The following is a 22137-nucleotide window of genomic DNA, read 5'->3' on the forward strand; positions in this document are numbered from 1 at the left end:
ATCTGAGGTCATCAGTCCCCTAGGCTTAAAACTACTTAAACCTAACTCACCTAAGGACATCACACACATCCATGCCCGAGGCAGGTTTTGACCCTGCGACCGTAGCAGCAGCAGCGCCGTTCCAGACTGAAGTGCCTAGAACCGCTCAGCCACAGAGGCCGGCCCATGCAAAGTGACTGGGACAATTGAGAATAGGGGGAGAACATAGCAATCAACATCCTCAAAAGGTCGTCCCACTACAGTACCCTCCTTCAGCTGGATCTGTCGTACCTAAAGAAATTTCTGGATGAGTTTCCTCGTCAAACTGAGTTAGTTATCGATGCCACAGTCTGTGTTAGACTGTAGTGCTTACTAAAAAAGAAAAAAGAGAAGAAAAGAAAAGGTTGAAAATGTGAGAAGAAATGGTGAATAAAAAGGGGCTTTTAAAATCGTTAATGACCGTGAAAAAGGGAAAGAATAAAATGCAAATCGGACTTCGTATTACAGTAAAGTTATCGGACTTTTTGTTTCGGAAAAGCTGTTGTTGGGGTGGTCCTTGTGGCGTTTCTGAGGAAAAGTCAAACCAATTTCCACTACAAGAATTATTTGAAAGAGAGCAATGAATAACAAAATTTGATTGACATGGGGAAATGGCGTATATAAAAGTTCATTCTTTACCATGTTAACATGTATTCTCTTGTGCGACGTCCAGGTCTTGTTCTCCAAAAATCTCCAGGCTCATTTCTGCGTGAAAAGTCGTAGCTGCTCCGAAATCTTGCAATAAATTTCATTGTCCAGGAATTACACAAATTAAAACCGTCTTGATATTGAATGCAATGTATTTTACGTTGCTGCTTCCATCATCCAAATTTCATATAAACTTCCACAATACGTCTGCACATCAATAAGTTTTTTCTTCTTAATCCGACCAAGACTAGCTAATAAGTTTTTACGTCTGAATCATACTAAGACCAGCGAATAAGTGAAGTTAAGCTTCCGCTCTCAAGAGACAAGAGCGGGTAGAAAACAAAATGAGTTACAATTTTTGTACCTTCATTTTCTTATATATTTTCTTTGCCGTCGAGCGCTCATACAGCTGCGACGGTATAATTCATATCTGAGGGAACGAGTGTAGCGCGGTGAAATTCAAAGTCCCGCTACAAGACGACATTAACGTCTTATCTTCTGGGGGTGACAGTCGAGCAGTCACAAGATTGGACATGCAGTTTAGTTTCGGACAGTGGACAGCATGTTACGGATTCTTCGAGTGCAGTTACAGAATATGGTACATGTAGGAATCGCATTTGTGACTCACCGTAAAGAAAGCTGCGAAGGTGACGACGCCATTCCGATGCCAGCAGCAGAGCGCCATCGTGGGCCTAAGTGCCGTAGCCAAAGCGTCAGGCAGGGCACCGCCTGGCCTCGTGCGCCTGCAAACACCACAGCGGGATAGTCAGAGGGATGTACGGTGACTCGCTGACAGCCGTCCTTCCCCTGTACCATCTACATCTACACCTACATTTATACTCCGCAAGCCACCCAACGGTGTGTGGCGGAGGGCACTTTACATGCCACTGTCATTACATCCCTTTCCTGTTCCAGTCGCGTATGGTTCGCGGGAAGAACGACTGCCGGAAAGCCTCCGTGCGCGCTCGAGTCTCTCTAATTTTACACTCGTGATCTCCTCGGGAGGTATAAGTAGGGGGAAGCAATATATTCGATACCTCATCCAGAAACGCACCCTCTCGAAACCTGGACAGCAAGCTACACCGCGATGCAGAGCGCCTCTCTTGCAGAGTCTGCCACTTGAGTTTGCTAAACATCTCCGTAACGCTATCACGGTTACCAAATAACCCTGTGACGAAACGCGCCGCACTTCTTTGGATCTTCTCTATCTCCTCTGTCAACCTCATCTGGTACGGATCCCACACTGATGAGAAATACTCAAGTATAGGTCGAACCAGTGTTTCGTAAGCCACCTCCTTTGTTGATGGACTACATTTTCTAACGAATCTCCCAACGAATCTCAACCTCGTACCCGCCTTACCAACAATTAATTTCATATGATCATTCCGCTTCAAATCGTTCCGTATGCATACTCCCAGATATTTTGCAGAAGTACTGCTACCAGTGTTTGTTCCGCTATCATATAATCATACAATAAAGGATCCTTCTTTCTATGTAATCGCAATACGTTACATTTGTCTATGTTAAGGGTCAGTTGCCACTCCCTGCACCAAGTGCCTATCCGCTGCAGATCTTCCTGCATTTCGCTACAATTTTCTAATGCTGCAACTTCTCTGTATACTACAGCATCATCCCCGAAAAGCCGCATGGAACTTCGGACACTATCTACTAGGTCATTTATATGAAAAGCAACGGTCCCATAACACTCCCCTGTGGCACGCCAGAGGTTACTTTGTCTGTAGACGTCTCTCCATTGATAACAACATGCTGTGTTCTGTTTGCTAAAAACTCTTCAATCCAGCCACACAGCTGGTCTGATAATCCGTAGGTTCTTAAACCTTGTTTATCGTGACTGGAAAAGAAAAGGACGTATCTACTGTGAGCCAAAACGTTCTGACCACTCCCCACCGCAACTTTGGAACTCGCCTGGTAGTGGCGTTGCGGAGACGTGACGCGGTAACAGAAGTATGTAAGTGGAGTATACACGGACGGGGGCAACCCGAGCGCAGATATGGGCTGTAAATAGGGGAATCCATCGAGAAAAGCGACACTGACAGAGGGAAGATAATTACACTACTGGCCATTAAAACTGCTACACCACGAATATGACGTGCTACAGACGGGAAATTTAACAGATAGGAAGAAGATGCTGTGATATGCAAATGGTTAGCTTTTCATAGCATTCACACAAGGTTAGCGCCGGTGGCGACACCTGCACCGTACTGACTTGAGGAAACTTTCCAACCGATTTCTCATACACAAACGGCAGTTGACCGGCGTTGCCTGGTGAAACGCCGTCGTGATGCATCGTGTAAGGAGGAGAAATGCGTACCGTCACGTTTCCGACTTTAATAAAGGTCGGATGTGATCGCGATTGCGCTTTATCGTATCGCGACATTGCTGCTCGCGTTGGTCGAGATCCAATGACTGTTAGCAGAATATGGAATCGGTGGGTTCAGGAGGGTAATACAGAACGCCGTACTTGATCCCAACGGCCTCGTATCACTAGCAGTCGAGATGACAGGCATCTTATCCGCAGGGCTGTAACGCATCGTGCAGCCACGTCTCGATCCCTGAGTCAACAGATTGGGACGTTTGCAAAACAATTACCATCTGCACGAACAGTTCGACGAAGCTTGCAGCAGCATGGACTATCAGCTCGGCGACCGTGGCTACGGTTACCATTGACGCTGCATCACAGACAGGAGCGCCTGCGATGGTGTACTCAACGACGAACCTGGGTGCAAGAATGGCAAAACGTCATTTTTCGGATGAATCCAGGTTCTGTGTACAGCATCATCATGGTCGCATCCGTGTTTGGCGACATCGCGGTGAACGCGCACATTGGAAGCGTGTATTCGTCATCGCCATACTGGTGTATCACCCGGCGTGAGGGTATGGGGTGCCATTGGTTACACGTCTCGGTCACCTCTCATCCACATTGACGGCGCTTTGAACAGTGGACGTTACATTTCAGATGTGTTACGACCCGTGGCTCTACCCTTCATTCGATCCCTGCGAAACCCTACATTTCAGCAGGATAATGCACGACCGCATGTTGGCAGGCCCTGTACGGGCCTTTCTGGATACACAAAATGTTCGGCTGCTGCCCTGGCCAGCACATTCTCCAGATCTCTCACCAACTGAAAACGTCTGGTCAATGGTGGCCGGACAACTGGCTCATCACAATACACCAGTCACTACTCTTGATGAACTGTGGTATCGTGTTGAAACTGCCTGGGCAGCTGTACCTGTACACGCCATCCAAGATCTGTTTGACTCAATGCCCAGTCGTAACAAGGTCTTTATTACGGCCAGAGGTGGTTGTTCTGGGTACTGATTTCTCAGGATCTATGCACCCAAATAGCGTGAAAATGTAATCACATGTCAGTTCTAGTATAATTGATTTGTCCAATGAATACCAGTTTATCATCTGCATTTCTTCTTGGTGTAGCAATTTTAATGGCTAGTAGTGTACATGTAATGGTACTGGCAGTCGCTAAGTGCTATTATTCTCAAGTCTTGTAATTTGCACACTGTGAGATATGATGCCTCAACACAGTTTAATACTTGACTTATTGTCTTAAACATTTACCGTAGCATTGTACCTCATAATGAGTAAATTGTGACAGCGTTTTAAATTTTCAGATTTGGAAAGTAACTGTATGGAATACTGAGATCAAAATTTTGTTGCGTTCTGAAGCCCTTAAACAGGCTACATGGTCCGAGCGAAGTGGCGCAGTGAGTAGTCCACTGCACTCACTCGGAAGGACTACTGTTCAAACCCGCTTCCGGTCATAGAGATTCAGACTTTCTGTGATTTCCCTAAATCGCTTAAGGGAAATGCCGGGATGGTTCCATAGAAAGGGCCAGGCCCCTTTCCTCCTCCACCCTTTCCTAAATGGCTCTGAGCACTATGGGACTCAACTGCTGAGGTCATTAGTCCCCTAGAACTTAGAACTAGTTGAACCTAACTAACCTAAGGACATCACACACATCCATGCCCGAGGCAGGATTCGAACCCGCGACCGTAGCGGTCTCGCGGTTCCAGACTGAAGCGCCGGAACCGCGCGGCCACTTCGGCCGGCCACACCCTTTCCTAATCCGAGATTGTGTTCCGTCTCTAATGACCTAGACGTCGACGGGCCGTAGAACACTTATCTCCTCCTCCTCCTCCTCCTCCTCCTCCTCCACAAGCTACCTGTAACCGGGATCCTGCCCCAGGTTTGTAGTTTACTAGCACAGATGCCCTCCCAAACCGCCAGCACAGCAGCAATTTCAAAAGGTCTCCACTCGACCACGCAAGCTGGAGACGCGTCGGTAATAATTTAACCTCTACGGCCCAGGTACTGTGTCTTCCTCTCATAAAAAAACATTTTGGATAAAATACGATTACATGAAAACCTACGATACTACAGACCGGAGTTTCCCAAACTGTGTTCCGCAGAACACTAGTGTTCTGTGGGAAGGGAATAAGTGCTCGACGAAAAATTGTTTATACCACGGCGGTTTTTTTCGACATCTTCACAATAAGAATGATTTTTATTATAATTTCTGTGTTATTAATTGTGATTAAAATTTATGTAGTCAATGAGTGAAATAAGCTAGAATGAAATTTTCACTCTACAGCGGAGTGTGCGCTGATATGAAACTTCCTGGCAGATCAAAACTGTGTGCCGGACCGAGACTCGAACTCGGACCTTTGCCTCTCGCGGGCAAGTGCTCTACCCTCTAACGACGTTTTTTACACCCGTTTTAGTTCGTTGTTGATCAATTAACTCAGTTTTTTTTAATTACGGAGGGCAGCTGGCTCTCTGACCGAACACGCTGAGCTACCGTGCCGGCGAACCGACTGAGCTACCAAAGCGCGACTCACGCCCCGTCCTCACAGCTTTATTTCTGCCAGTACCTCGTCTAGTTGTTCTCATTTAAAAAAATAAGTTTATCGACCTTCAAAATTAACAAGGTGTTTCATCAAAGTACCAACCTCATCATAATTTTCGTCAGAGGAAAAGTTTGGGAACCCTTGCACTACACTAATTGAATAATAAATGTTCTTGAACTAAGTACACTGTTTACGTTATCTTACGCCTGCCTCTTTTTGTGTATCCTGTTTCACGTAACTGCTGCCATTGCATCAAGGTTTGACCTCGAACTAATTTCCGAGAATGGCGGATGCGGACGTCCTGCTTTGCAACGCGGGGATTTGTCTAGTGTAGCCTGGACATTGACCATGTCACAATGTTGCCACCCTGCTAGACCACGGGTTGCGTGTTTGGATGTGGAAGGAGATGGCAGGGTTTGGGAGGCACTGAGGCACCCTGTCGTTCGACAGAATTTTCTTATGAGGACAATGTCTTTCGCGACGGCACTGACATGTAAAACGGTCTCGGTTTTGTTGCCACCTCAATACGGAATAAAATCTCGAGCTTTCGACGATAGCTTTCATCGTCAGGAGCAACTGACGATGACGATGTTGACGCGGCAAGAAAACCGAGAATGTTTTAAATACAAAATTATCTGATACAGACTTCTCTCGACACAAGAGGTGCAGTTAAGGTCGTCGGTAGTTACGAGGTGCATTCAAGTTCTAAGGCCTCCTATTTTTTTATTCTAATTAACTACTCACCCGAAATCGATGAAACTGGCGTTACTTCTCGACGTAATCGCCCTGCAGACGTACACATTTTTCACAACGCTGACGCCATGATTCCATGGCAGCGGCGAAAGCTTCTTTAGGAGTCTGTTTTGACCACTGGAAAATCGCTGAGGCAATAGCAGCACGGCTGGTGAATGTGCGGCCACGGAGAGGGTCTTTCATTGTTGGAAAAAGCCAAAAGTCACTAGGAGCCAGGTCAGGTGAGTAGGGAGCATGAGGAATCACTTCAAAGTTGTTATCACGAAGAAACTGTTGCGTAACGTTAGCTCGATGTGCGGGTGCTTTGTCTTGGTGAAACAGCACACGCGCAGCCCTTCCCGGACGTTTTTTTTTTTTTGCAGTGCAGGAAGGAATGTGTTCTTCAAAACATTTTCCTAGGATGCACCTGTTACCGTAGTGCCCTTTGGAACGCAATGGGTAAGGATTACGCCCTCGCTGTCCCAGAACATGTACACCATCATTTTTTCAGCACTGGCGGATACCCGAAATTTTTTTGGTGGCGGTGAACCTGTGTGCTTCCATTGAGCTGACTGGCGCTTTGTTTCTGGATTGAAAAATGGCATCCACGTCTCATCCATTGTCACAACCGACGAAAAGAAAGTCCCATTCATGCTGTCATTGCGCGTCAACATTGCTTGGCAACATGCCACATGGGCAGCCATGTGGTCGTCCGTCAGCATTCGTGGCACCCACCTGGATGACACTTTTCGCATTTTCAGGTCGTCATGCAGGATTTTGTGCACAGAACCCACAGAAATGCCAACTCTGGAGGCGATCTGTTCAACAGTCATTCGGCGATCCCCCAAAACAATTCCCTCCACTTTCTCGATCGTGTCGTCAGACCGGCTTGTGCGAGCCCGAGGTTGTTTCGGTTTGTTGTCACACGATGCTCTGCCTTCATTAAACTGTCGCACCCACGAACGCACTTTCAACACATCCATAACTCCATCACCACATGTCTCTTTCAAGTGTTGATGAATTTCAATTGGTTTCACACCACGCAAATTCAGAAAACGAATGATTGCACGCTCTTCAAGTAAGGAAAACGTCGCCATTTTAAGTATTTAAAACAGTTCTCATTCTCGCCGCTGGCGGTAAAATTCCATCTGCCATATGGTGCTGCTATCTCTGGGACGTATTGACAATGAACGCGGCCTCATTTTAAAACAATGCGCATGTTTCTATCTCTTTCCAGTCCGGAGAAAAAAAATCGGAGGCCTTAGAACTTGAATGCACCTCGTACTATGAAACTTGTAGTGTATCATCTCCTAGCCTTAGAGGGCAGTATGCAGAGGAGCTATAACCTGATACCATAGTATCGGAGCAGACCTGCGATTGTATTCAAGACTTTCTTGCAGACAGAACACAACACGTCGCTCTTAGCGGAACTAAATCGACAGATGTAAATCTAATATCCATAGTACCACAGAGAAGTGTGATAGGACCGTTGATGTTTACAATATACATAAATGATCTAGTAGAAAGCGTTAGATGCTCTTTAAGGCTATTCGCAGATGATGCATTTGTTTATACGAAAGTAGCAACGTCAGAAGAAAGTAAGAATTTGCAGAACGACTTACAGAGAATTGATGTATGGTGCAGACTCTGGCATTTGACTCTCAACGTAAATAAATCTAACATATTGCGCATACGTAGGAAAAGAAATCCGCTACTGTACAGCTACACTATTGAAACTTCCTGGCAGATTAAAACTATGTGCCGGACCGAGACCCGAACTCGGGACCTTTGCCTTTTGCGGGTAAGTGCACTTGGCCTCCAAAGGCAAAGGTCCCGAGTTCGAGTCTCGGTCCGGCACACAGTTTTAATCTGCCAGGAAGTTTCATATCGGCGCACACTCCGCTGTAGAGTGAAAATCTCATTCTGGAAACATCCCCCAGGCTGTGGCTAAGCCATGTCTCCGAAATATCCTTTCTTCCAGGAGTGCTAGTTCTGCAAGTTTCGCAGGAGAGCTTCTGTGAAGTTTGGAAAGTAGGAGACCAAGTACTGGCAGAATTGAAATTATGAGGACGGGGTGTGAGTCGTGCTTGGGTAGCTGAGTTGGTAGAGCACTTGCCCGCGAAAGGCAAAGTTCCCGAGTTCGAGTCTCGGTCCGGTACACAGTTTTAAGCTGTCAGGAAGTTTCAGGACAATTATTGCTTACAGTGTTTATAAATTATCTAGTAGAAAGCGTCTGATCCTCTTTAATACTGTTCTCAGATGATGTGGTCGTCTATAACAAAATCTATCTATTTCAACCCCATTTTGATAATTCCCTTGCGATTTGTGTTTTTTTGTCTTAGATTGTACACAGAATGTAGATGCGTTACACCTACACAGTTAGAAATGTTATCATTGTGGATGTGCAAGCATTCAGTACTCTTCCCGGAAATTTGACGCTTGTTGGCTGTCGCCTTCATTGAGTTTATTTTCAATGAGCAGTGATCCATTTTTGGGGAGTTGTTATTCCACGAGTCATAACTTTTATAATGAGAGAGAGAGAGAGAGAGAGAGAAAGAGACACAGCGAGTGGGCTGTGAATATTATTCGCAGAGAACGTGTGTGTGTGTGTGTGTGTGTGTGTGTGTGTGTGTGTGTGTGTGTTTGTTTGTTTTTTTGTTTTAAGAGACGGATTCTCTACACTGTTGCTTTAACAGAGCCCTAGAAAAAGTGGAACACGTAGAAACATAGTGGAATCCGACTAGGAACAAAAAACAAAGCCATCAAAGTCAGTTACCGAATTTTTGCAGATGATACGGCCCTACTAGCCGAGATCTGGGAAGAAGGCAAAGAATAGGTCCTCGAACTGCAAAAACACGCATAAAAAATTGACCATACACGAGTAGGATTCACACATTGAGTGTTGCGTGCAATTTTCCGGGCTAGTCTGAGGAACTCTTGCGGAGATTTTGATGATTATATATATATATATATATATATATATATATATATATATATATATATATATATATTATAGTAAATAAAAATATTTTATTAATTCTTCTCTATCTACATATATAAACTGAAATCTCCTTCTTGCTTCTTTTTCTATTTCCGGGCTAGACTAGCACAAAAATAGAAAAGGAGATTTCAGTTTAAATATGTAGATAGAGAAGAATTAATAAAATATTTTTATTTACTTACTAAAAAATGGCTACTACTTACATTTCATCTTTGCATACAGTAATCTACGTCTATTATGCTTTTGATTGATGATGAATGCAGTGTATGTTGTAATGACAAAAAGGTATTTTTTATGTAATCACAGTTTAACGATTTTCAAGTTTTTAAACTTACTTGCACTATGAAACCTTGCTTCTTCCCAAATTTCATGATTCTAAGTCAACGGGAAGTGCCACATAGGTTTTGATAAGTGAGTTTTCGAGGATCAAAATATGTGACATAAATTGACGGTATTGACCTAGAAGCGTAAGTGTTTTACACAGCAAAGGGACCGTAGACTTTAGTATGTGATATAAACTTCAATGTGATATGCTTTCCTGTTCCTGAGAAAAAAGGGTTCAACAGTCGGACAGACAGCTTTTCGAAAAGACTAAGATAATAAAAAACATAAAACAATCACCGAGACATTTTAAAGTTGGAGAACAAAGAACAGAAATTGTCAAAGATTTAAAATATCTTGGAGAATGGATCAGACGGAATGAAACCCTTCACCGAACAACCAAAAACCTCCGAAACACAGTGAGGGAAAGAAGAACGGCTTTTTATACACCTGTCCTCAGAATGAACTAACAGAAAAAATTTTTCTTTCTTTCCGCAGCAAAAAGACCTAACCTATTTGCCTTAAGGAGAAAGTGTTAAATGAACTCCAAATCACAGAAAATTTGCCTACAGATATAACTGCAAAAAAGAATAGTAATAACAACAGCGGTAGTAAATAAATAGCGTGTAATTTAGCAGTATTTGTAAACTGTTAAAGAAAATGTCCCTGTCTGTCATAGTTGGCGCCTAGATGCATTAAATAATAATTTTAAGGAAAGGAACCTGTGGTTAACTACCCAATGCAGTGCCTCTAACCGCGACTTAACGGAAACGAGGAAGACGATCGGATGCGGCCAGGCTGTTTATAAATAAACGCATTGGTCGCCTTGAGGTGCTGAATGCGCAGCGTTTGCCAGACCTTCCTCCAACCGCAGTGGCGCATCACGCCGCCATAGGTTGCACGTACGATGTGCAGTCATGAAGTTTCATCACCACCTCTAAAAGTTAAAGTTATGTAATTAATATGATTGTGGACCAGGGCTGTAGACATGTATTTGGAAACAAGCTGAAAGTTCAAATAATAACAATGTCGTGTGACGAGGGCCTCCCGTCGGGTAGACCGCTCGCCTGGTGCAAGTCTTCCGATTTGACGCCACTTCGGCGACTTGCGCGCCGATGGGGATGAAATGATGATGTTTAGGACAACACAGCACCCAGTCCCTGAGCGGAGAAAATCTCCGACCCAGCCGGGAATCGAACCCGGGCCCTTAGGATTGACAGTCCGTCGCGCTGACCACTCAGCTACCGGGGGGCGGACAAAGTTCAAATTAGTTGAGGCTTTCGTGGCCACTTGTTGACAAACTGCCTGTTGGTTTCTGTGTAGGGTTTCTTGGCCGAGACGCCGGAGCGGGCGATTTTATGCCTCGGAAGACATCCACTAGGACTGCCATACGACCTGTAGTAGTAATCGCAGGCAGTGGTCCACGTTTGCAAAGATTTGAAATTATGTGTAAAGTTTGTTGCAAGTCGCTAAGTGATGGGAATTCACGTGTAACGGGCTGCGCTTACATTTCAGCCCTCTCCGCCCTTTCGAAACGTGGGTGTTTCGTACCCCCACACTGAAGGTCACCAGATAGTAAGGTATATTTGAACCACGTTTGGTTAAAATTGGTCCACTGGTTCAGGAGGAAGTGTCGAAACTTACTTCTCTCTCTCCCCCTCTCTCTCTCTTTCTCCCTCTCTCTCTCTCTCTATCTCTCTCTCTCTCTCTCTCTCTCTCTCTCTCTCTCTCTCTCTCTCACACACACACACACACAAACACACACACACACACACATTCCCTTTTTAATATGCATGGATTAATAAATACGATATACCGAGCTTCATTTAGATTCATTTAAGTGTAAGCCAGCCCTGACAAACCCTACCATCTGGTGAGCAAGATGTATGGGACAGGCGAAACACTCTCAGACTTCAAGAAGAATATAATAATTCCAATCCCAAAGGAACCAGGTGAAGACAGGTGTGAAAATTACCGAACTACCTGTTTAATAAGTCAACGCTGCAAAATTCTAACACGAATTCTTTACAGACGAATCGAAAAACTGGTAGAAGCCGACCTCGGGGAAGATCAGTTTGGATTCCGCAGAAATGTTGGAACACGTGAGGCAATACTGACCCTACGACTTATCTTTCAAAATAAATTAAGGAAACGTTTCTAGCATTTGTAGACTTAGAGCAAGCTTTTGACTATGTTGACTGGAACACTCTCTTTCAAATTCTGAAGGTGGCAGGGGTAAAATACAGGGAGCATGAAAGGAAAACTGTGGTTGGGAAGGGACTGAGAATGGGTTGTAGCCTATCGCCAATGTTATTCAGTCTGTATATAGAGCAAGCAGAAAAGGAAACAAAAGAGAAATTCGGAGTAGGAATTCAAATTCAAGGACAAGAAATGAAACCCCTGAGGTTCGCCGATGGACAGTGTTTGGAGGGAGGATATAAGATGAATGACAACAAAAGCAAAACGAGGATAATGGAATGTAGTCGATTTAAATCAGTTGACGCTGATGGAATTAGATTAGGAAATAAGACGCTTAAAGTATTAGATGACTTTTGCTATTTGGGGAGCAAAATAACTGATGATGGTCGCAGTAGAGAGGACATAAAAAGGCAATGGCAAGGAAAGTGTTTCCGAAGAAGAGAAATTTGTTAACATCGAGTATAGATTTAAACGTCAGGAAGTCGTTTCTGAAAGTATTTGAATGGAGTGTAGCCATGTATGGAAGTGAAACATGGACGATAAATAGTTTGGACAAGAAGAGAATAGAAGCTTTCGAAATGTGGTGCTACAGAAGAATGCTGAAGATTAGATGGGTAGATCACATAACTAATGAGAAGGTATTGAACAGAATTGGGGAGAAGAGAAATTTGTGGCACAACTTGACTAGAAGAAGGGATCGGTTGGTAGGACATGTTCTGAGGCATCAAGGGATCACCAATTTAGTACTGTAGGGCAGCGTGGAGGGTAAAAATCGTAGAGGGAGACCAATAGATGAATACACTAAGCAGATTCAGAAGGATGTAGGTTGCTGTAGGTACTGGGAGATGAAGAAGCTTGCACAGGATAGAGTAGCATGGAGAGCTGCATCAAACCAGTCTCTGGACTAAAGACCACAACACCAACAAATAAAGTAAAAATTTAAAAAAGAGGGTTCCGCTTAGGGACCGTCCCTTTGACTCCTCGGTTACCGTTTGGTACTGTTTATGCTGCTCCAACCGCTGCCTTGAAACTCTGCTAACAAACACTGAGCAGCTAGAACATGGTGACCACTTGCCTGATAGCCGGTATGTCGACCTTCGGCGCAGATAACGGCGCCAACGCGTCGTGGCATAGAGGCAAAGGGGCCTTGGTAGGTCGCTGGAGAGAGTTGCTCCACATGTGCACACACAAAACACGTCATTCCCGTGAGTTCTTGGGTGCTGGGCGGTGAGCTCTGAAGCCACGTCCTAATACATCCCAGATATTTTCGATCGGATTCAGATCTAGCGATTTGAGAGGCCAGCACGTCGATTGGATCTCGCCACTGTGTTCCTCGAACCACTGTATCACACTTCAGGCCTTGCGACATGGCGCATTATCCTGTTGAAAAATGTCTCTGCCGTCGGGAAACATGATCGTCATGAAGAGGTGTACTTGGTCTGGCATTAATGTACGCTACTCCTTGACCGTCACGGGGCATTACACGAGCTCCACTGGACCATTAGATGTCCATGTGAACGTTCCGCAGACCATAATGGAGCCACCATCAGCTTGTCTCTGTCCCATACTACTGTTGTCAAGGAGCTGTTCCCCTGGAAGACAACCGATTCGCGTCCTCCCATTGGCTTGAAGAAGAAGGTATCGGAATTCGTCAGACCGTGCAACGCTCTGCCACTGCGCCAACGTCCAGTGCCGATCATCACCTGCCAATTTCAGCCGTAGTTGCCGATGTCGTGGTGTTAACATTGGCACCGACTGCTGCGGTCGCAGGTTCGAATCCTGGCTCTGGCATAGATGTGTGTGATGTCCTTACGTTAGTTAGGTTTAAGTAGTTCTACGATCTAGGGGATTGATGACCTCAGATGTTAAGTCCCATAGTGCTCAGAGCCATTTGAACCATTTTTGAAGACGCTCACCACAACACTCCTCGAGCACTCGACAAGCGCGCAGTTTCCGAAATGCTGGTCCCGAACCTCCAGGCCATCACAATCTACCCTCAGAGATACTCAGATAGATAGTGCGCCTTCCCCATTCTACAGAGGTACAGCACGCTCGCTGGTACTGCATGCACCGTGTATGTCATTCCCCACCGGATGACGCTGCAGTGGCCTGGACGGGTTTATATCGATAGTAAGTCGATAGTCATAATGTTCTGGCTGATCAGTGTAAATGGCTTCTACCTCTCCCGACATGCGCCACAAATGTTATATTTCCTAAACCTTTGGTCAACTGTAGCTCACACTTCTGTCACATTTATTTCCGGCCAAGTATTGCTTATAGAATAAGTTTGGATGCAATAAGGGATGACGAATAGGCGCAATCGCCTTGTGGGTCGAGCGATACTGCACAAGCATGCGGTTAGCTACCTCGGCCATGCTGGTGTAGCGTATTTATTACAAAAAGGAATTAAATATACATTTCCGAGCAGTAGTTTCCTATCTCAAACCGCTGTGTTTAGCGTCCTGACCAGCTCTGTTACAAACTCGGAAGCCCTTTGTTGACTGCCTGTACCATCCTCGTAAGGACACATGGACAGTGTGTGTGTGTGTGTGTGTGTGTGTGTGTGTGTGTTTGGTGTGCGCAGCTGTGTGACCCGTCCGGATTCCGCGAATTAAAGCTGATACGCAGCTAATCAAGTTGCTAGCGGGAGATCGCGACCCGAGAACTGTACACAGTTGGCGCGCAGGCCTGTTTTGTTAGCGTCTATCCTGCTTCAACAAAGACGTGTTATTTACATCGTCCTTAAACAGAGAATTTGTGCTGCACCTATCTCCTTTCCCAGAATATGCGGTCTTTGTTTTAAGTGTACTGTCGCTTCGCAGATACGCTGCTAGCTACGAAACTGCAACAGCATGAAGGAGGCATGTAGAGGTCGTGAAACTGGTATAAAATGTGCACTGATATTGAAATAATTGCTGGCCTGTGTGGCCGAGCGGTTCTAGGCGCTTCAGTCTGCGACCCCGCGACCGCTACGGTTGCAGGTTTGAATTCTGGCACGGGCATGGATGTATGTGATGTCAGTAGGTTAGTTAGGTTTAAGTAGTTCTACGTCTAGGGTACTGATGACCTCAGATGTTAAGTCCCATAGTGCTTAGAGGCATTTGAACCTTTTTTAAAAATATAATTAGCATTTCAGCGAAACCACACGAGATAAGTATGAGAAATGCCATCTATATTCTGTGTACAAGGAAAGATGTCGGAACAGGTTTCTGATTCAGAAATTGAATTTTAGTATACGATGTTTGTAAGAAACTCTTGATACAGTATGTGATCAGAAGTACCCGGACACCCCCAATAACATAAGTTTTTCATAGGAGGTGCATTGTGCTGCCACCTGCTAGCAGGTACTCCGTATCAGCGACCTCAGTAGTCATTAGACATCGTGAGAGAGCAGAATGGGGCACTACGCAGAACTCACAGACTTCGAACGTGGTCAGGTGATTGGATGCCACTTGCGTCATACGTCTGTACGCGAGATTTCCACAATCCTAAATATCTCTAGTTGCACTGTTGCCGATGTGATAGTGAAGTTGAAACGTGAAGGGACACGTACAGCACAAACGCGTACTGGCTGATCTCGTCTGTTGACCGACAGAGACCGCCGACAGTTGAAGAAGGTCGTAACGTGAAAGAGGCAGACATCTATCCAGACCATCACACGAATTCCAGAATGCATCAGGATCCACTGCAAGTACTATGACAGTTAGGCGGGAGGTGAGGAAACTTGGATTTCATAGTCGAGTGGCTGCTCATAAACCACACATCACACCGGTAAATGCCGAACGACGCGTCGCTTGGTGTAAGGAGCGTAAACATTGGACGATTGAACAGTGGAAAATCGCTGTGTGGAGTGACAAATCACGGTATACAATGTGGCGATCCGATTCCAGGGTGTGGCTATGGCGAATGCCCTGTGAACGTCATCTGCCAACGTGTGTAATGCCAACAGAAAAACCGGCCGGCTATCTCAATAGCGTGAAGCAAGTTCTCGGAGCAGTTATTTTACTCTGCAACAGATGTTAGAGTTCCTGTCCAGCACATAATTTTAATCTGTCGGGAACTTCTCATGTTACAAAACGTTGCGCAGGCGACTGGCTGTCGAACTGATGATGCGGTCATTGAGAGCGTGTAGAGTCTACTCATGTACTGCACTGGCATGGAACGTAATGGATAAGCAAGACAGTTATACACTACACTTAGGTGATCCTGCCAAACGCATCCTGTGCCGTAGATAACCTGGCACGTCAAAGCAGACTTTGACCATTTTGAACTCGGTCGGCGTCTGCGCACTCGTTTGCCAGACAGGCAGCATGGAAGCTCATTGCGGGATCCGCCTTACGTCATCTCCAGTCAGGGCCGTGAGCAACTCGACCCGGGCACTCCGTTCGCAGCCGCAGGCCATTTGCACATCGCTTCTGTTTCCTGTTCTCGTACTGCGTTAGTGAATGAAGCGCTCGTGTCGAAACTCCGGCGCCGGTGTTCCTTTTCCGCTGCTGCTTTCGAAACAAATTCTGTGCTTCCCGTCTGGTCGACGAAACGAGGTTGAGACACTGGACTCGCCTCCAAAGGTCTGGCTGTCAAGATTTACTTTTTCTAAACCACTTCGGCCGACTGTCTAAATGGTTCAAGTGGCTCTGAGCACTATGGGACTTAACATCTATGGTCATCAGTCCCCTAGAACTTAGAACTACTTAAACCTAACTAACCTAAGGACATCACACAACACCCAGTCATCACGAGGCAGAGAAAATCCCTGACCCCGCCGGGAATCGAACCCGGGAACCCGGGCGCGGGAAGCGAGAACGCTACCGCACGACCACGAGCTGCGGACGACTGTCTAACAGAAGCTCACTGCCGACTCCATGCTAGTCATTGGCCAATCCCAGCAAATGCTCCGTCTACGTCTATATTCACTGATGAGCCAGAACTTCCTGACCACTCCCCCACAGCGAGGCTCAATGACCTCTAGTGAGGAAGACATACAGGCGGAGCAGAGATCAATGGTGAATCATAATAGCGACGGTACGGGCCGCAGATGGGGAAGTGCATTGGCATAAGCGATTGTTATGGCCCGGTCCCTCTGAAACGTCGTATCTGGTCGACTGTTCGGCAGTTGGCGTTGTGAGCGTTTATGGAAAGTGACTGAAGGGCGGGGAAACGGCTGGTAGACAAGGTGTTGTACGTTCACGTCTACATCTACATAATCCACTGTATAGTGCTTGGCGGAGAGTACCTTGTACCAGTACTAGCCATTTCCTGTGCTGTTCTACTCATAGAAAACGGCTGTTGACATGCTTCCGTTGTTGTTGTTGTTTGTTGTTGTGGTCTTCAGTCCTGAGACTTGTTTGATGCAGCTCTCCATGCTAATCTATCCTGTTCAAGCTCCTTCGTCTCCCAGTACCTACTGCAACCTACATCCTTCTGAATCTGCTTAGTGTATTCATCTCTTGGTCTCCCACTACGATTTTTGCCTTCCACACTGCCCTCCAATGCTAAATTTGTGATCCCTTGATGCCTCAGGACATGTCCTACCAACCGATCCCTTCTTCTAGTCAACTTGTGCCACAAACTTCTCTTCTCCCCAATCCTATTCAATACCTCCTCATTAGTTACGTGATCTACCCACCTAATCTTCAACATTCTTCTGTAGCACCACATTTCGAAAGCTTCTATTCTCTTCTTGTCCAAACTATTTATTGTCCATGTTTCACTTCCATACATGGGTACACTCCATACAAATACTTTCAGGAACGACTTCCAGACATTTAAATCTATACTCGATGTTAACAAATATCTCTTCTTCAGAAACGCTTTCTTTGCCATTGCCAGTCTACATTTTATATCCTCTCTACTTCGACCATCATCAGTTATTTTGCTCCCCAAATAGCAAAACGCCTTTACTACTTTAAGCGTCTCATTTCCTAATCTAATCCCCACAGGATTACCCGACTTAATTCGACTACATTCCATTATCCTCGTTTTGCTTTTGTTGATGTTCATCTTATACCCTCCTTTCAAGACACTGTCCATTCCGTTCAACTGCTCTTCCAAGTCCTTTGCTGTCTCTGACAGAATTACAATGTCATCGGCGAACCTCAAAGTTTTTATTTCTTCTTCCTGGATTTTAATACCTACTCCAAATTTTTCTTTTGTTTCCTTTACTGCTTGCTCAATATACAGATTGAATAACATCGGGGAGAGGCTACAAACCTGTCTCACTCCCTTCCCAACCCCTGCTTCCCTCTTCCCTTTCATGCCCCTCGTCTCTTATAATTGCCATCTGGTTTCTGTACAAATTATAAATAGCCTTTCGCTCCCTGTATTTTACCCCTGCCACCTTTAGAATTTGAAAGAGAGTATTCCAGTCAACATTCTCAAAAGCTTTCTCTAAGTCTACAAATGCTAGAAACGTAGGTTTGGCTTTCCTTAATCTTTCTTCCAAAATAATTCGTAAGATCAGTATTGCCTCACGTGTTCCAACATTTCTACGGAATCCAAACTAATCTTCCCCGAGGTCGGCTTCTACCAGTTTTTCCATTCGTCTGTAATAATTCATGTTAGTATTTTGCAGCTGTGACTTATTAAACTGATAGTTCGGCAATTTTCACATCTGTCAACACCTGCTTTCTTTGGGATTGGAATTATTATGTTCTTCTTGAAGTCTGAGGGTATTTCGCCTGTCTCGTACATCTTGCTTCCGTAGGAGCCCTAATTTCTGCTGTCTTATCTTCGCGGACCGTACGCGAAATGTACGATGTCGGCAGTAGAATCGTTCTGCAGTCAGCATCAGAGGCTGGTTCCCTAAATTTTCTCAAGAATGTCACCTTCCCTCCAGTCATAGGTATTTGTGTTCCTGAAGCATCTCCGTAATACTGGCGGGTTGTTCGAACCTGCCGGTAAGAAATCTAGCAGCCCACCATTGAATTTCTTCGACGTCCTTTAATTCGACCTCGAGCGGATCCCAAACACTCGAGCAGTACTTAAGAATAGGTCGCACTAGCATCCTGTATGCGGTCTCCTTTACAGTTGAGCCACACTTATCCTAAATTCTGCCAATAAACCGAAGTTCAAAATGGTTCAAATGGCTCTGAGCACTATGGGACTTAACTGCTGAGGTCATCAGTCCCTTGTAACTTAGAACTACTTAAACCTAACCAACCTAAGGACAACAAACACATCCATACCCGAGGCAGGATTCGAACCTACGACCGTGGCGGTCGCGCGGTTCCGGACTGAAGTACCTAGAACAGCTCGGGCACAGCGGCCGGCTAAACAGAAGTTGACCATTCGCCTCCCGTACCACAATCCTCATGCACTCGTTCCATTTTATATCGCTTTGCAGCGTTACGCCCAGACATTTTACCGACGTAACTGTGTCAAACAGCGCAATACTAATGGTGTATTCTAGCATTACAGGTTTCTTTCTTCTACTCATCCGCATTAACTTTAATTTTTCTACAATTAGAGCCAACTGTCATTCACCAACTACAAATTTTGTTTGAGTCATCTTGTATCCTCCCTCAGTCAGCTTTGACGCCTTAACCGTACACCACAGCATCATCAGCATCACTGTAAAACCAAATTGGCATTCCGTCCGGACCTCGCGATTTCATTGTTTTCAGCTCTTTCAGTCGTTACTCTATTCACATAATGAATGTTAGTATGTCATCCATGCAGGAATCGTCCGCAGCTCGAGTTCTAGTTGCTAGCGTTGCTGTCTCTGTGTCCCGGGGTCCCGGGTTCGATTCGCGGCCGGGTTGGGCATTTTCTCTGCCCGGGGACTGGGTGATTGTGTTGTCCTCATCATTCGTGACAGTGGCTACATTGGATTGTGTAAGCAAATTCGACTTTGTAAAAATTGGGGCTTTGTACGGGAGGTGACGAACGCGCAGTTCAGCACCCCACAAACCGAACATCATCATACAGGAATCAGTGCGATGGGTTAAACGACGGTATATTTGTACGATTCTCCTGGGTGAAGTATTTCACGTCACAGAGCCCCGCTCTGTAAACCAGGGTAGACGGTGATGTGTCAGAACAGAGAACAATGCTAGTGCGGGTAGAAGTGCTTTGGCACGCAGCATTCAGCGCACTTTGTTAAATACGGGATTCCGCAGCAGACGTGTGCTATGTGTTTCCATGTTGACCCAGCAACATCGTCTATTGCTTTTTCAGTGGCACGGGAGCATAGATATTGAACAGTGGGTCATCGGAAACATGTCGCATGGTCGAATGAACCACATTTTGTGTTACAGCCGGTCGTGTACGTGTGTAGATACGCAATCATCCAGACGAACAAGAGCTCAAAACATACAACGCGTCATGGACATAAGGCCCGTGGGGGCAATATTATGCCTCGGAGGACATTCGCTTGGACTTTCATGCGACCTGTAGTAGTAATCGCAGGTACCTTTACAGCCTTTGTGCACACGAACATTATTACGGACTAGCTGTATCCCGTCATGCTTGATGTCTTCACGATGCTATGGCATCTTCCAACAGAATAACTACCACTGTCGCGAAGCCACCGAACTTACCTGATATGAACGTGTTGTAGCATACCTGGGAAGCTATCGCACACCAGCTCTCCGCACTCAAACCAGTGCATTCCAAATCACCACCACACTACTAAGGAGCTGCTCATAACGATTTGACTGGTGGCTGTATAAGCTCCGGAAACAGATTAGCGATTTTCTTTCCTATTCCAATCGCGTATTGGCTAGAGGGGGGAAATGTTCAAATGTGTGTGAATTCGTAAGGGAAGAAACTGCTGAGGTCATCGGTCCCTAGCCGGCCGAAGTGGCCGTGCGGTTAAAGGCGCTGCAGTCTGGAACCGCAAGACCGCTACGGTCGCAGGTTCGAATCCTGCCTCGGGCATGGATGTTTGTGATGTCCTTAGCTTAGTTATGTTTAACTAGTTCTAAGTTCTAGGGGACTAATGACCTCAGCAGTTGAGTCCCATAGTGCTCAGAGCCATTTTTTTTTCATCGGTCCCTAGACTTATGCATTTCTTAAACTAAGAACAACACAAACACCCATACCCGAGGGAACACTCGAACCTCCGACGGAAGAGGCCGCGCGATCCCTGACATGGCGCCTCAAACCGCGCGGTCGCTCCGCGCGGCTGCTTGAGGGGTGACTGGCTGTCTGTTTAGGTCTGCACGCACATTAATCTCTCATCCGATCCTCATAAATCCTATGCGCTACAGTTTATACGACGATGCCAGCAGAACCACCACACAAACTTCCTAGAATACGGGTTATCTAAGTTTATCCATGCCGGCCGGTGTGGCCGACCAGTTCTAGGCGCTTCAGTGTGGAACCGCGCGACCGCTACGGTCGCAGGTTCGAATCCTGCCTCGGGCATGGATGTGTGTGATGTCCTTAGCTTAGTTAGGTTTAAGTAATTCTAAGTTCTAGGTGGCTAATGACCTCGGATATTAAGTCCCATTGTGCTAAGAGCCATTTGAACCATTTTTAAGTTTATCCAAAAGGATTTGGTGAGGCTAACATCGCCTATCTTCCAACGAGTACCGTTGCCAATTCGAATGGAATCTTCTTGGATACAGAATCGTGTCATTTTGAAGCACTGAAACTCCTACAGTGTGTTCGTAAAGTCTCTCCGCAGTGCCGTATCATTGCTGGCCGCGCGGGCCGTATGCCGCAGTGAATACACCAAAATGAAACTCAGTGAAATACAAGTCATTAATTTATTGAATATTCATTTTTACTTACAAATTTTACCATGAAATGTTGAAAGCGTCCCCCTGTTTTTGAATACACAATTCAATTCGTCTAATCATGTTTCCAACACAAGCTGTAACATTGCTTCTGTAAGAGAAGCAGTGAAAGTTGATATTGTAATTTTCACTTCATCGATGGATTTTGGACGGTTTTTATAGACAGTTGCTTTCGCTGCACCCCAGAACGAAACGTCAGGTGCTGTTAGGTCAAGCGATCGTGGAGGCCAGAGTCCCTGCGAAATTATGCGATCACCAAAAACATCAGCAAGCAGTGGCATTGAAACGCGAGCTGTATGCCCGGTTGCACCTTCTTGTTGAAAATAACCGTTCAATATTTCACTTAACACAAGTTTTTCTATGAATGGGTACAGAAAATCACTGCAGTATCGTTGTGCGTTTATTGTTTCGTTGAAAAATACGGGACCCACAATCCGACGTCTATAAATTGTAATCCAAACTCCTATTTTCACAGAATGAAGTGGTTCCTCATGAATACACAATGGATTTGCAGTACTCCACATACGAGAATTTTGCGAGTTCATGTACCCGGATATATGAAACCACGCCTCATCAGTGAAAAACGTTTCATT

General features: G+C 45.5%; 1 protein-coding gene across 1 annotated transcript in view; it reads right to left on the reverse strand.

The window, feature by feature from the left end:
* The window catches only part of LOC124717060, a 50702-nt gene extending 33248 nt beyond the window's left edge, over nucleotides 1-17454 (reverse strand). Inside the window, exons 1-2 of the mRNA XM_047243743.1 lie at nucleotides 17431-17454; nucleotides 1295-1409 (exon numbers count right to left, since the gene is read on the reverse strand). Coding sequence (XP_047099699.1) covers nucleotides 1295-1409; nucleotides 17431-17444 — 129 coding nt within the window. The 5' untranslated portion in view covers nucleotides 17445-17454. The remainder of the gene's footprint in view (nucleotides 1-1294; nucleotides 1410-17430) is intronic.
* Between the last annotated feature and the right edge of the window lie 4683 nt (nucleotides 17455-22137).

Source organism: Schistocerca piceifrons, chromosome 9 (genome assembly GCF_021461385.2).
Source record: "Schistocerca piceifrons isolate TAMUIC-IGC-003096 chromosome 9, iqSchPice1.1, whole genome shotgun sequence".
Classification (NCBI taxonomy): Eukaryota; Metazoa; Arthropoda; class Insecta; order Orthoptera; family Acrididae; genus Schistocerca; species Schistocerca piceifrons.